The sequence below is a fragment of the Pogona vitticeps genome, chromosome 1 (assembly GCF_051106095.1).
Source record: "Pogona vitticeps strain Pit_001003342236 chromosome 1, PviZW2.1, whole genome shotgun sequence".
Classification (NCBI taxonomy): Eukaryota; Metazoa; Chordata; class Lepidosauria; order Squamata; family Agamidae; genus Pogona; species Pogona vitticeps.
This window is the reverse complement of record NC_135783.1, coordinates 46,794,757-46,810,083: the sequence shown is the minus strand read 5'-3', so window position 1 is coordinate 46,810,083 and position 15,327 is coordinate 46,794,757. Positions and strand designations below refer to the sequence as shown.

The following is a 15,327-nucleotide window of genomic DNA, read 5'->3' as shown; positions in this document are numbered from 1 at the left end:
ACAAAGTACATAGACAAGTTCAAAAAAGAGTTTAAAATTGCACACAGTCACAAGCAATTTATTTTAAAAAAACTACTTCCACTTAAAAAGCATTATAACGTTACAATTTCTGCCCCCTGATAATGGGTTGAAGATATGATTGGTACTCAATTTGTTTTGCTTAAGCTGGGTGTGGTGGCAGTGCTATCCATGGGCCGGCCACGTGCAACCACAATCAGATCCCACAAAGGCCTTTTATGTTCTCTAGGACAAGGGTGGGCAATTTCCAGAAGTCTGCAGATTGTACTTGTCTAGCCATAGACCCTCAAGGGCTGCAGCTGCTCCTTTGGCTGCCCATCCCAAAATATATTTGTTTAAAGTTTTTTTAAAACTGAAGAAGCCCTCTCATGCATTCTAGTCGCCAGCATGTATTTATTTTACAACTTGGGTGTATGGGGCCCCTCTTGGTAATGATGTGGCAAAACAGCAAAATAGCCACACACAAATGTGGGATTCTTGATGATTTTTTAAAAAAATACTAATTCCATTTAATTTCTTTAAAATGTGGGTGTCAAACTGGAGGCTCCAGGATTGTTAGGAGCTGTATTTGGCACCTAGGGTTTACACACAACCTATGATTTACCCTCACTGGAGAGCAATTTCACCAGTGTGTGCTTCCCAGACCACTGGAGTTGCCCACCCCTGGCTTAAAGGATGAAATATAGTTTAGGAGGCAGGTCTGCCTGAGAAATGCAAAGAGGACTATGTAAAACACACACACACACATGTGGTCATTATGCATACAAGACAGAGGCGTAGCCCCGCCACCCCTTATGCAGTAACACTGCACAAAGCAATAATCTATTATTGTTCCTAGTCTCATCTCCAACTTTATTTATAAACTTTATATGCTTCATTCATAGCTGAACTAATTTACCTAACTGCTATGTTTTGTATGCATAGATATGACTCAGCAAATTTCAGTTGTCCTTTATTCTAGGTACTTGAGGGGAGGAATCAGTCAATCTACGAAGATGAAGCATCATTGGGGTGAAACATCTTAACATGGGCATAGTCTCAAACTGGAACGGACAGTCCTGGTATCTGGGTCCCAAGCTGTGAAGGGGCTGAAAAGTCAAGTCAGCACTTTGATTGGAGTTGGAAGCAACCACTGGGGAGATGTGTTAGTTATTCTCTGCTTTCCAAACTGCCTTCAGGGACATGCACTGCACACCCACACCCCTCCTTCCTTGGATACTAGTCACTGGCTAATCCCCAGCTCTCCTTTTTTCCCCTTTAGTTTTATCTGTGAACAGATGGCCTAGCACTAAACTAATGTATCAATGAAGTGATTCAGCACTACAGACCTAATTGTTAATTTAAAGTAGTTTTTTTGGAGAAGACACTAGGGAGACAGATCCCTGGGTGAGTGTTCCTGCTGTCCCAAAATATCACACTCAGCTTAGTGTGTCACCAGAACACCAGCCAGAGTCATACCGTGTCCTTTTGTAAAAAGAAACAAATGATCACAGGGAAAACACTGAATTGTTCCCAGTTGAAAACTGTAGAAGCCCCGTCACAGAGGAGGCAATTCGGACCTGGTGGCAGAAAAGGATGGTCTGATTCGCATTCTCTTTTGCACTGTGTGATCAACAAAAATCCAATTCAGACCATTGTACCTCAGGTGGAGTAGAGTCTGTTTGCCATTATGAACCAGCCTAGAATATTAAGGGTGTGGTATGGATGATGATGATGGTTACATCACTTTATAGAAAACAGAGACAAAAGGGCTGTGCTCTGGGATATTTTGGAAGAAGAGTTCTGCTAAGCCTGCCCGGGAAGCTCAGTCAAATTTTTCTTTTCTCAAAAGGAGCTTAGTTTTACGTCCCTCCGCCCCACTCCTTCCCTTTCTTTCGCCGGGCACCAGGGGGCGCAGCAGGCGGAAGAAGAGCCGCCGCTGTAGTCATCTCTCTTTCCCCGTCGCCAGGGCTTTGCGTCATTACTGAGCGCCTCGTCCCCTGTGAGGCTGCTGGGAAACGAAACTGATATTTGGCGGATTGGCGTTGGGCGGTCTGTTGCTCTCAAGGCCGGGCCCGTTTCGGACGGCAAGAAGCCCCGCTGCTCCTTCCTTCCTACCTTCCTCGGTCCGGCAGAGCTCCCTTGCCCCTTCCCCTCGTGAGCGCAGCAGACAAGGTGGGAAGAGCCAGCCAGGCAGCCAGCTTTGGGGTGCGGTGGGCCCTTTGCCTCGGTCTACCTCCCGTCACGCTCTTTGCCTTTCCATGATGCTTGCCTAGTCTCGCCGCCTGTTTATTCCTCACACGGACAGTCCCCCACACTGATCGATCGCCCCTTCCCCCTCTTCCTTCGGCCAAGCTCTTTCGACCCCCGTTAGATCTTTTGGCGGGCCTTGGCCTTTCCACTTGCAAACGGAGCACTTGCCGGCACGGCCCCTCCATTCCTCTCCCTCCTCTAAGCTTCAGGCCTCTTCCCTGACACACACTCTCACCTTCTGCCCCTTATCCACTTCAGGCTTGCGTGCCGTTACTGTTTTTATAACTTGACCTGGAATCCTTTCCAGAATGTAAGTCCCGTTGAACTAGAGGGGAGTAAGGATGTTTGTTTATACATAAGCGGTCCATCCTCCCGCAATCACTGTTCCTATGTCACTTGGTCATTTTTCTGCACCCCACTCATTTTGGCTCTAATACTCAAGTAAGGTTATTCCGGGAGTGAATGACTTACTTCCCTCCTCTTTGGATCTTTGGTAAACGTAAATATTTCGTACAGTACTGGTGTCTGAATTCAACTCCCATCTTTTTGGTTTAGAACACTTTGTGTTTTTCCTCGGAAAAATGCTTGTTTTCCTGAAATAACTTTTTGAAGTACTGATTAATCAACTGTAAATAAGAGAATATTGTGGTAGTGTCCTGCTCTTTCAGTTAGGAAATTAAGCAGGTCATTGAGAACTGTGTACATCTTCACAATAAAGTCTCAGATGTAATTCAGGTATAATGAAAGATCTAGAAATTGGCAGTAGTTTAGGGGGCCTCTGTGGGCGTGGCAACACGCTCAAGGGGCAGCAGTGGCTGAGGAGCCTTTTTCGTCCTGAGGCAGCTGCGGCGGCAGGATGACATGGCTCTGCAACCCCCCTCCCCGGTAGCTCGGGAATATGGCACACCTCAGCCAGGCCAGTGTCACAGCAGTGAGTGGTGACGGTTTGGATGTCTGTCGGCGCATGGCGCAGAAGTGTCCCCATTTCACCTTGATTGCCACCCGACTGCTCCAGTTTCTGGCTGGGCACGTTGTTGCCATGGCCCGGGCCTTCTACACCTGCTCTTAGGGGGCCCTGGAGGAACCAGGCAAGGGTCCTCCACTGAAGCAGCAGGCGGCACCAGCACCACCACCAGCAGCCTCGTCCTCCCTGCCAGCCGTAGCTGCCGACAGCCATTCCTTGGGCCCAGGCCAGGAAGCCGGCAGCCTGGAGGAGAATAAGACAAAACAAGGTCTCTTGCCTAGTGTGTAGAATTTGCTGTTTTATACTATTGCAGAACGACAAGAGAAAATATCAGCTCATAAGTTAAGAAATGTGTTCACAGCACTATACAGTGGGGTCTCTACTTAAGAACTTAATCCGTATTGGAAGGTGGTTCTCAAGTTGAAAAGTTCTTATGTTGAATCTGCATTTCCCATAGGAATGCATTGAAAACCATTTAATCCGTATCTGCTCTTTTCCGTCCATAGAAACTACAGTAGTCTTAGACTCACACCGAAAGAGGAGATTGTACTGTAAACGTTTATCACAGAAAAGTTCAACCTGTAGTCTTCCAAAATAATACTACTATTTTAAAATAGCCTACTATTTTGCTTGGTGAGGAATTGTTTAACCTAGAAATCTCATAACACCACAGCTTTGTTTGCTTTGACCTCTCCCTTCCTTTATTTACTGTATTTATTGTGTATAAAAAGACATTTTTCCCTTAAATTGAGAAAAAGTTAAGGGTCGTTTTATACACAGAAGGCAGCTCTTTACCACTGCCTTTTGCGAAGGCACAGGGCTTAGCAAAAGGAAGGGGAGGAGTTGCTCCCTTCTTTTTTGCTAATCTCTGTGCCTTTTCAAAAGGCAAGGGAGGCAGGGCTTCCCAAAAAGGAAGGGGAGTCGTTGCTCTGTTTTTGCTAAGCTCCATGCCTTCTCAAAAGGCAAGGGATGCTGGCCTTAGCGGAAAGGAAGTGGAGTCATTGCTCCCTTCCTTTTTGCTAAACTCCGTGCCTTCTCAAAAGGCAAGGAAAAGTGGCAGTCACTTTGACAGCCACTTGCCTTGCCTTTTGCCAAGGGATGGGGCTTAGCAAAGAGGGAGCCCTTTGATCCCTGCTTTTTCTAATTTGGGGTTAGAAAAGGGAGGAGTGGTCGTCTTATAAATGGAAAAATATGGTAAATGTTTAGACCTGGCACAGATAAATATGAATGGCCTCATTTGTTCCATAGATCTCTACGCAGTGCCCTAGGTAATTCCAACTCCTGATTCAAGCAGTCTCCAGGATTGATAATTTTATAGTTATATGCCATCAAGTTGATTTTGACTTATGACAACCCTCCCCAGTGTTTTCTAGGTACAAAATACTCAGAAGTGCCATACCAATCTCTCCTTAGGGAGATGCTCTTACTATACAGATTGTCCAAGGCTGCATAGAGTGTCTCTTCTGGAAGGCTGCATGGGAAATTGGACTTCTAGCCTCTGGCTGCTCCAACTGACAGTGTTATTCAGCCAGTGGCATATATTTCAGTTCTCTCTTACAAGTACTTGTTGAGATGTGTCTTATGCTACAAAATGCTGCTTTTATTGGCATTTTACTGTTTACTGAAACAGTGACGTCTACATTGGCTTGGGCATGTCATGAGAATGGTTGATGGTCAGATTCCAAAAGATCTCCTATATGGAGAATTAATGCAGGGAAAGCTCCCCAGAAGGAGACCACAGCTCCGATACAAGGATATTTGCAAGTGGGATCTGAAGGCCTTAGGAATGGACCTCAACAGGTGGGAAATGTTGACATCTGAGCTTTCAGCCTGGAGGCAGGTAGTGCATCATGGCCTCTCCCATTTTGATGAGACACTTGTTCAGCAGGCCGAGGCAAAGAGGCAGTCCTGAAACCAGCACAATCAGGGAGCTGGACAGGAGACAGATTGTATTTGTCTTGAGTATGGAAGGGTTTTTCACTCTTGAATTGACCTTCTCAGCCACACTAGACACTGTTCCAAGACCTCTATTCAGAGCACGTTACCATGGTCTCTCGAGTCTGAAGGATGCCTACACACATTGGCAATTGAATTATTTAAAAATATTAAGCACAGTTTGTGCTTAATATTAATTCAGGCTTCTGAATGCTTTGACTTTTGATGCAAGTCCCTTTTTTACTCAAAAGTTTTAGTCACATACAAAATACGTTAAAATGGTTTTATGTTTGTGGAGTGTGTTTTGGGGCTATTCTGTGATATTTGCCATACCTACAGCCCAATCCTATCTATGTTTATCCATAAATTAAGAGATTCACAGTTCTGTGAATGTTTATCTGACAGCTAAATCCTTTTGTATTGCTGGGATTTGCTCACTGTTGGGATTGCAGTGTTAAACTGCAGTTGCATGCAAGTTATCTGTATATCTTCAGTGAGCACAAAAATGTCTTCTAATTAAACATAGGTAGGGTTGTGCTCTCCTTCCCCTGTAAGTGTGCCTAAGTGGGTTCAACTGAAATAAATTGGGATGGCCTTCAATTTAAGACAGATGTAGTGGAATAAAAATAAGCTATGGAAAAGCCTCTTCAGACTTTGGTGTCAGAAACAGAAAACTCATTAACTTATTCAAGCTCTCTCTTTTAAAATAAACAGTGGGGATGAAATTATTTAGTAACCTACTTTTTTCCTATTGGAAATAAATAATTTTGGAAATGCATGGAAGAAACCAATATTTTTGTACTGAAAATATCTGTAAGAGTAGTAAATCTTGATATTTAATTGCTTTGAAGCCATGTTGTGTTTATAGATTTGGTTAGAAGCACTTTACATTTGGTTTATTTCTTGCAGTAAAAATGAAGCGAAGAACAGAACCTGAATATAGTAGCCCCCAGAAGAAGCAGAAGAAAAGAATAGAAGAACTTGGTTTGACCCTCAGTTCCACTTCAGATGATGAGACTCAGCTTAGTAATCATGCAACTCAAGGTAATGGAAGAAGGGACATTTGAAGGCCAGATACAGAAGTTCTGTTTACAGCCTCTATGTAATGGGTATTTACCCTTGTTTCTCACGTAAGTGTGAGAAAGAGTTTTATAATTTAGATTTTCTTTTCCCACTCAGAGGGGTGAACTGATGTGTGGCTTTGAGATTATAGATGGTTCAACCCATATACATGTTTATCACTTCACCAAATGATATAAATCTTGAGTTATGGAAGAGCATTCCACTCATTATGGAGCAATGAATTCAGTCCTATATTTGTGGGTTTGGCCCCTCCTGTAAATGCTGTTAGTGATGACAAAGCAAAAAGGATTTGATGGCTCCATTTGCAGCTGTCAACTTGAAATGAGCCTAGGGTGAGATTTCATGACATCTGGACATTTTTCAATACACTCAAAATGAATGCACTTGATCTGACAGATTTTACTTTCTTGGGCTCCATGATCACTGCAGATGGGGACATTAAATTAAAAGACTCCTGCTTCTTGGGAGGAAAGCGATGACAAACCTTGACAGCATCTTAAAAAGCAGAGACATCACCTTGCCGACAAAGGTCCACATAGTCAAAACTATGGTTTTTCCTGTAGTGATGTATGGAAGTGAGAGCTGGACCATAAAGAAAGCAGACCGCCGAAGAATTGATGCTTTTGAATTGTGGTGCTGGAAGAGGCTCTTGAGAGTCCCATGGACTGCAAGGAGAACAAACCTATCCATTCTAAAGGAAATCAACCCTGAGTGCTCACTGAAAGGACAGATCCTGGAGCTGAGGTTCCAATACTTTGGCCATCTCATGAGAAGAAAAGACTCCCTGGAAAAGACACTGATGTTAGGAAAGTGTGAAGGCAGGAGGAGAAGGGGATGACAGAGGATAAGATGGTTGGACAGTGTCACCAAAGCTGCCAACATGAATTTGACCCCACTCCAGGAGGCAGTGGAAGACAGGGGGGCCTGGTGTGCGCTGGTCCATGGGGTCACAAAGAGTCAGACACGACTAAATGACTAAACAACAACAACAACATACACTCCTTAAACATGTTTGAAAGTTTATTGTCTTTTTCTTTTGTATGTTTGAGATATAAATTAAAAGAAAAAAGACAAAGAGGGGGCAAATGGAATAGAATCACACAGATTTTAAAAGGGCTGGGTGACAAAATGGAATATTTATGGCCAAAGTGTCAAATAGAGTCTCCCAGTACTACCTTCTGAAACCTCCCCATCAAGAAGGAATGGATACTCTTGTTCAACAGTGCCCCAAAGTCCCATTCCAACTAGATGACTCTGAAGGATACCATTGCCAAGCCACTAGTAAAATGAATAGGGACTCAGTCCCACTGTTGAGTTTGAAACTTAGGTGGATCACCCAGGCAGTTGACTTAAAACTGCCTGTATCACATAACTGGATCTAAGGCTCAATAGAGACAAGTAATCAGCATCATTCATGAAGTCCTGGGAGTTGTACTGCTTCCATGTGTTCAAGCACCTTAAGTTGTTTAGCTGCCAACCTTATGCCTGGCTCTAAAAATTATAGTTGAAGCTAACCTTACATTCAGGTTGAAAAAGTTTTCTAGCAGCACAACTCAAGAAACATAGATCAGTGTTGGAACGCATGCTTTGTTTGCAGAATTCCTGGAATCAATTCCTGGCATCTCCGGCAGGTCTGAGAAACCTTCCTCTGTGAAACCCACCAGTCAGTGTTGATCTGGACTAATTTGCCTTTGGCTTTCTAAAGATCTTGGAATGCAGCACCCATAACTTCTTTATATATTTCATTCAGTGTGTCACAACTATTCATGAATATTCATGTCCTTAATAGAAGTGCATGTTCTGATGTATCTAGATAACCCACTAGAAAAATTGAAAACTGATGCAACATTGTTCATTCCTGCAAGTGTGTCAGAAGACCAGGATTTTTTTAATGGTCAGGATCCATGTTATAAGAATTACTAATTTTATATTTTGCACAAATCCATATTTTGCATGAAAACTATTTTTCTAAGATGTTTTTGCTCAAGATACTGGATTTTTATTCAAAAGTGACTTCAGATTTTTCACAAAATTTTCTGAACTACAAATAGTGCAAAAGAAGTTCCATAATTTTGACTAGTAGGGAGAAAAGTTAGGGGATTTTTTGTTCTTTGTGGTGCCTGCGAATCACACATATGGGTTCCTTTCATGCCTGCATGAACATACTCAGAACCTTCTAGAGCCTAAAGAACGTGTTAGTCCTCGCTCTCTCCAGTGCAAATGCTTCTTACTCTGTAGATAATCCTCGGTTCCCTTTTTGCTGCCACTTAGAGAACAGCTTGGGAGCTTCTCTAGAGCCTTTGTTTTTCTCCTCAGAACCTAAGTACTTTCTAAATGGTTATACAAAAGCAATAGTTTGTTATATTACTAAGTATTACTAAGACTCACTCTTAGTGAAATGTTGTGAGGACAGGCCTCCTCTTCTGCATTCAGCCATTTTCCAGAATGGAGTAAACTGATCCAGCAAACTTTAAGCAGGCTGTCACTGCTTTCCCAGAGACTTCTAGACTGAGTAAGTCATTTGGTTTCTGAAAATGATCTCACACATTCTTCTCTGGTTTAGGTTTGATCTGTAAGGAGAAAGGGCCTCCTTGCGGGAAGAGACATACTAAGCATCATCACCTATAAACCGAGGTGGCTCATTACTACAGTATTATGACACTGTACCATATTTCTTCCCTGAACCAGACTGGTTGTTTCTGCCACCCCTTTACCATTACCAGGTGATGCAGAGAGAAGAAAAACAATGACTCCTTTTGAAGTTGACCCATGCATTCACCGATACTGGTTCTCTGTAGGCACCAGTCACACAGCCAAAGGTTTTCACAATCAAGATAGCCTGAAGCGAAATGCCATTCTAGACTTGTGGGATGTGAACTTTTACACAAATACAAAGAAACTCAAGGTGGTGACACTATAAACAGTTTTACCACTTCTCAAATAATGAGATTGGCTTGCTGTGATAGACCTCAAGGATGCTTATTTCCATATTACCATCCTCTTGGATCACTAACATTTCCAACATTTTTCTCTGGGTGACAAGATCTATGAGTTCAGAGTGCTCCTTTTGGTCTATTGATAGCACCCAGAGTCTTCGTGGAGTGTATGCCACCAGTCGCAACATACCTTAGAATTTGTGGCATAACTGTATTTCCATGCATATATGACTGGTTGATCGTTGCAGACTGAAAGGGTAAAGCAGAAAAAGATGTGGCTTTCACCTTTACTTCCTGCTGGATCTTGGCCTTTGTATAGACTTTGAAACATCACATTCAGACATGGAAGTGATTTTATCTCTTTTCTTCAATAGCTCTACTGCACAGAGTAGTAGTAAAACTCAGGACAAGGCCAGTGCAATATTAGTGGCCTCATGGTGGCCACATCACCCTTGATTAGTGACTCTCAGGCACATGGCATTGGATATGTATCACCTACCATTAATCCCAGACTTGATTACAAAGGACAAGGGGACAGTCCATCACCCAGACTTAGCCTGGCTGAGACTGTCAGCATGGAGATTTTCACCAGAACTAAGCAGAATTCTGTAATAAGAAAGAACCACCTGACATAATTATAAGTATACATGGAGAAAGTTTGTAGATTTCAAAAGTCCATGCAACAGCCTTACCTTCCACCTAAGTCCACGTGATTCTCCGTTTCTTGCTCCCCTATAAAAGTATATCTATCTGCAATTGTGTATCAAACTCAAGGTTCTGTAGCTTCTCACTTCTTCAGAAACCCAATCTTCAAAAGGTTTTTGAAGGGTCTGAAAAACCTAGACATCATAGCCTCGCTGCCACTGTGGTCATTTACTTTAGTGCTTAATTAAATCTTGAAAATGCCATTCGAGCCCATGACAACTTTGGATCTCAGGTTGCTGACTTTCAAAACTTTTTTTCCTGGTTGCGGTTACTTCTGCATGCAGGGCTAGCAAATTGTGTGCCCTCTGATATGATCCACCTTTCCTACAATTCAGTAAAGAGAAAGTGATAATATTCCTTGATCTTTTCTTCCTACTTAAAGTGGTCTCTGACTTCCACCTAAATCAATCATTGGCACTCCCTATGTTTTTTCCACCAATCACTTTGGAGGTAAAAAAAAATTGCTGTACATCTTAGACATCGAAAAAGCATTTGCCTTCTACATGATGAGAACGAGACACCTCTAAAAATCTGCAATACTCTTTGTAAGTTAACAGGAGTTGAAGAAAGGTGAACATGTTACTTTGCAGAGATGTCTGAATGGATAATTAGCAGACAGAGAGACAGAATCTTTATTGCGTAATCCAGAGACCATAGCAAAATAAAAATACAATTAATATGTTATATTAGTGCAATTACACACAAATATTTTCCAAATACTTGGATCTACATATAGAGGCTCTAATATTGCATGTATTTATATTGTGTAATTGTAATAAAAAGCTCATTTTCTCTGAGACACACCTGCTTTTCACTTTCTTTTTAAAAGGCTGTAGATATTTTTCTTTTATATTAGTATATAAGGAGCAGTCAAGCACATAATGAGTCAGATCCTCAAGAACTGGATTGCCACACACACACAGTCTATCTTCTATGGAAATACCTTGAAACTTATCCAGTTTGATCATGGTATCCACTTGTTCAAATCGTAAACGTGTATATAACTTTTGCAGCCCTTAACGTTAATAAAAACTATAAATTGCCAATGATATAGAAATAGCAATTGGGTGGCAGACTGAGGGGAGGATGGGTGGATTTTGTGAATTCACAGATGACCACTCAAAGAACTCCAGTTCTTTTCATAGTGACAATGAAGTAAGCAAAGATTTGCTTCCCAGTTTGTTTAGGCCAAGGCATTTGGTAGCTGAAGTTCAAAATATTCAAAGCTTCAAAGATTCCTTACTGCGTATCGAGGTTGAAAAATCTATAGTCTGACTGCATTTTTAGAGTATAAATAACACAATGTTGTGATACTGATGATTGAGAAAAGCTGTCTTCTGTTTGGCTTTCAGAATCTTCCACAAGTAGCAGTGAGTCTGATAATGAGAGCAACGAGAGGCGTCCTGTCCTTGGTTCATTCAGCAATAAATTCAGTGCAGATTCTCTTGTGGAGGGCACATCTTCCCGCTACTCCATGTATAACAGTGTGTCTCAGAAACTCATGGTAAGCCAGAGCACTCTAGTTAACTATGTTGGGGGAAAATACATATGCTATTGTCTTTCCATCCATTCTGGAAATTCTCTAAGCCAAAATGGGTTCAAAGTGGTATTTTGGTCATGGAAACTGTAAATTTTTTTATGGTCAGAGTCTTGCCGCAAATAGCAAAATTTGGTTTACAGAGTGTAGCTGTGGTTTTATCAGCCTGTTTCTAGCTGTGGTAGGTGCAGAAATTTCTGAAAGTAGTTTAAAAGTAAAAATACCTTATTTTTTGAGAAGATTTACTGGTCACTAGATGAAAACTGTTTGCTGACCTCACTGACTCGTATACGCTTGCCTTATGCATGTTGCCCATTAGTATATTTTTGGCTTTTTCTGCCCGCTTCTGGGCAGCAGGCATATGAGTCGAAGAGTAGGATGCAAATTGAACTTACTAGAATGATAAACATTGGTATTTGCAAGGGTCTTTCCTTCACTCTTAGCTTTAGTGCTGGCATTGCAAAGTGATTTGGAAGCCCAGAAATCTGAATTTTAAAATAACATAATTCTGTCATTCTTTAGAAGCAGCGCATCTGCCTATGTTCTCGAAAAGCATCTGAACCCTTTGTAGTGCTTCTGGTCCCACATGCACATAATAGTCACAAATGAATTTGTAGGTCAATGAAATACAACATCTATTTACATAGAAATGGATTATTTCCTCATTGGGAGCCACTTGAGATGTTGAAGTCTGGCACTATGTGCATCCATTTAATAGAGTAAAAATGACAATTTTAAAGTGAAATATTTTTCCCTTTGTAGGAATTGAAAATCTAGTGAAGTGTTCTGTGCATATTGTTTTCTCAGAAGCTCAACTCTAGCTTTCTGAGTATTACAGAGAATATTCTGGCATTTATCACATGTTCCAAGGTTTCTCTATTTTAACAGATTTCTCTTTTTGTTTTTAGTACTTTGGGGCAGGTTGTAGAAATTGAAATGGGTCAGTATAAAAGATGCAGAGGTGGTGATTTCCTTTGAGGGAATGGTGTAATGCTTGTGTCAGTCAGATAACTGGAGCCTTCTGATTTATACCTAATCAAGGACGAACTTCTTCCCTTGTGGTCTTTAAGAGCTGTGTTACATGTTAAACAGATGGTGTGTTTCTTAGCCAGGATACAAAGTGATGAGGAAATCTTCAGTTGCTGATTTTCAGGATGTTAGATGATTATTAAAAGCAGAAGAGCCTTTCAAGGAAAAAATGGTAGCATCACTGTCTCTTGGATTGCGTAAGAGTTGTGTTTGGGGAGGATTCAAAGCCCAAGTTACAGTAGCGGGAGCCTTGTGCCATCTTAAAGACAAAACACTTCCCTTGGCATAGGCCAATGACGGCGAACCGTTTTGGGCCCAAACTGGGAGGGGGGGAACCCTGGCAGGCCACAGGCCGTGGCGGAACTGGAAGTGGCAGCGGAAGGGGGAATCCTGGTCACGGAGCTCCCTCAAGACCCCACTTTGGATCTGCTGCCAGTGCCAGCTGCTCTGGATCCTGTCCCACCCCCTGTCGAAGTGCCAGCACCACGGCTGCAGCCACCTCCACAGGTTAGGCTGCGGGGGGGGGGGAGTAGTGATCTGGTGACGTATGGCTTGCGTGCCTGCAGTAAGGGCTCTGCGTGCCAGCTGTGGCACGCGTGCCATAGGTTTGCCATCGCTGGCATAGGTGTTCGTGGACTACAGACTGCTTCATTAGATACAACATCTCTGAATGAAGTATTAGGGTCTTCTGAGAGCAGTTAGGTCCTTGCCAATCTTGCCCTTTGGAAGCATAATTTCACAAGTGCCTGCTTAATCTCAACTAACAATTGAACAGCTGTCTTGTTCTGTCACATAATTCAACTAAGTTACTTTCATGCAGGATTTACCTTTGATAAGTTGTGCTAAAGCCACTGCTCTTGGTGTGTAGAATGGATTATCCTTAAGAGATATGGCCAGTTATTAGGAGGTGATGAGTCTGTGGAGCTCATTTTTATATGCATTCATGCTTACATTCTTTAGTGAAGTAGGAATCAGTGTGCCAGGCCCCAATATTGCTAGACAATGAATGCTGTGTTCCCCATTGTGTCAGTCAACTATTTATTTATTTATTTATTTATTTATTTATTTATTTATTTATTTATTTATTTATTTATTTATTTATTTATTTATTGGACTTATATACCGCCCCATAGTGCTACAAGCACTCTCCGGGCGGTTTACAATTTTTTAATTACACAGGCTACACATTGCCTCCCCAGCAAGCTGGGTACTCATTTTACCGACCTCGGAAGGATGGAAGGCTGAGTCAACCTTGAGCCGGCTACCTGGGATTTGAACCCCAGGTCGTGAGCACAGTTTTAGCTGCAGTACAGCGTTTTAACCACTGCGCCACGAGGCTCTTCAACTAGCACTAGGAGCCCTGTAGAACAGTGTTTGTTTTAAGTAGGTGGTGTACTTTTCTGAAACTTGCTGTAATTCTGATGGTGTATAGTTAATTCATACAATTTTAAAAGTATATGCTGCCAAACAAAATATGGACTTATTTAATCAAAACATTGTGTTACCCTTCTTGTTAGTCACATATTGCCCACAGTAACATGCAGTAAATAGGTAAATGGTAACAATAAAACAATAAAAATAGAATGACAGCATCATAAGAACAGAAAAATCATAAAGTAGAGCAGAGAGAAAAGTGAGTAAGGCACTGTAAATTAAAATCCTGTTTTTCCACTATGGGCAATATTTTAAGAAAGGGATTTGGTTTCCAGACAGTTTTCAAGCGTTATATTTGCAATCTTGCCCCCCCCCCAAGATTTGCTGCTCATTGCATTCCCTTGTTCATCTTGTCCATAATTTTCTTCTTTCCATCCTCCTCTCCAACTCCATCCTCTACTGCCTTAATTGCTTTCTGCCCCTCTCTATAATCGGCCCTCCTTCCTTATGGCACAGAGGTTAAACTGCAGTACTTCAGTTTAAGACTCTGTTCGTGACCTGAGCTTGACCCTGATGAGCTTGGGTAATTGGCTCAAGGTTGACTCAGCCTTCCATCCTTCCGAAGTCAGTAAACTGAGTACCCAGATCATGTTGGGGGGGGGGGCGAGGGTCAATGTATAGCCTGCTTAATTAAGTTGTAAAATCCTCGGAAAGTACATCAAGCTCTATGGGGCGGTATATAAGCAGCAGACTTTGCTTTCTCTTTTGTCTTGATCAAAAGCAGAAGAAAAAGAGTGCTGATAATTCTTTGCCATTCTGTCTTCTGCTGTGTTCTCTCTTTGCTCTCTGATCTCTACTGTCTCTTCTATCATGCCTCATGACATTGGTGCAGCAGCCACAGATGCCATAAGACCAAGTTTTGGACAGTAATGTTGGGAACACTTGAGTAAAACTGGATTGGAAAAAAAAAGCTGCAGCAAATTAGATCTAATAGATTGATGGTTGTCTTTGCTGTACATCAGTGATTTTAAATGCTTTTCTTCAGAAAAGCCTTTTCATGTCAACTTGAATGTTGATAAATGTTGCTTTCTGGCATAAAATGTTGCAACTCAGAAGTGTTAATGCTTCATGTTATAGTAAAGCAAAATGAAACATAATGTAACATTCTTGTTAGTTCCAGTAGTTAGGCCTTTTTCTGTTAGTTATAATAGCATAAGAACTATGCTCTGTTCAAAGATGATTAAAAAATCAGGGAAAAGGAATTTTCTCCAGAGTGTTTATTTTCATATAATCTCTGTTACGCTATACATATTTTGGTGCTGATACTTGGCAAGAATGTACTGTGTTCTAAGATAAGGGCCAGAATGGCCAAAGCCTTTGAGAGGTAGAAACTCAAATGATTAAAGCGCTGCCAACCAAACTGTTGGAAAGGATAGATTCTGAATTGAATAACCCTGATAAAATTTCTGCTTCTGAAGGTTTAATGATCAAAGTAAAGGAAGAGATTCTTTATG

At 41.8% G+C, this 15,327-nt stretch overlaps 1 protein-coding gene across 1 annotated transcript in view; it reads left to right on the top strand.

Moving 5' to 3' along the window:
• The first annotated feature begins 1,964 nt into the window (after positions 1–1,964).
• Positions 1,965–15,327, top strand: part of CMTR1 (cap methyltransferase 1) — a 52,842-nt gene continuing 39,479 nt past the window's right edge. The window contains exons 1-3 of the mRNA XM_020785040.3: positions 1,965–2,172; positions 6,059–6,193; positions 11,226–11,377. Of these exons, the coding sequence (XP_020640699.3) occupies positions 6,064–6,193; positions 11,226–11,377 (282 nt within the window). The 5' untranslated portion in view covers positions 1,965–2,172; positions 6,059–6,063. The remainder of the gene's footprint in view (positions 2,173–6,058; positions 6,194–11,225; positions 11,378–15,327) is intronic.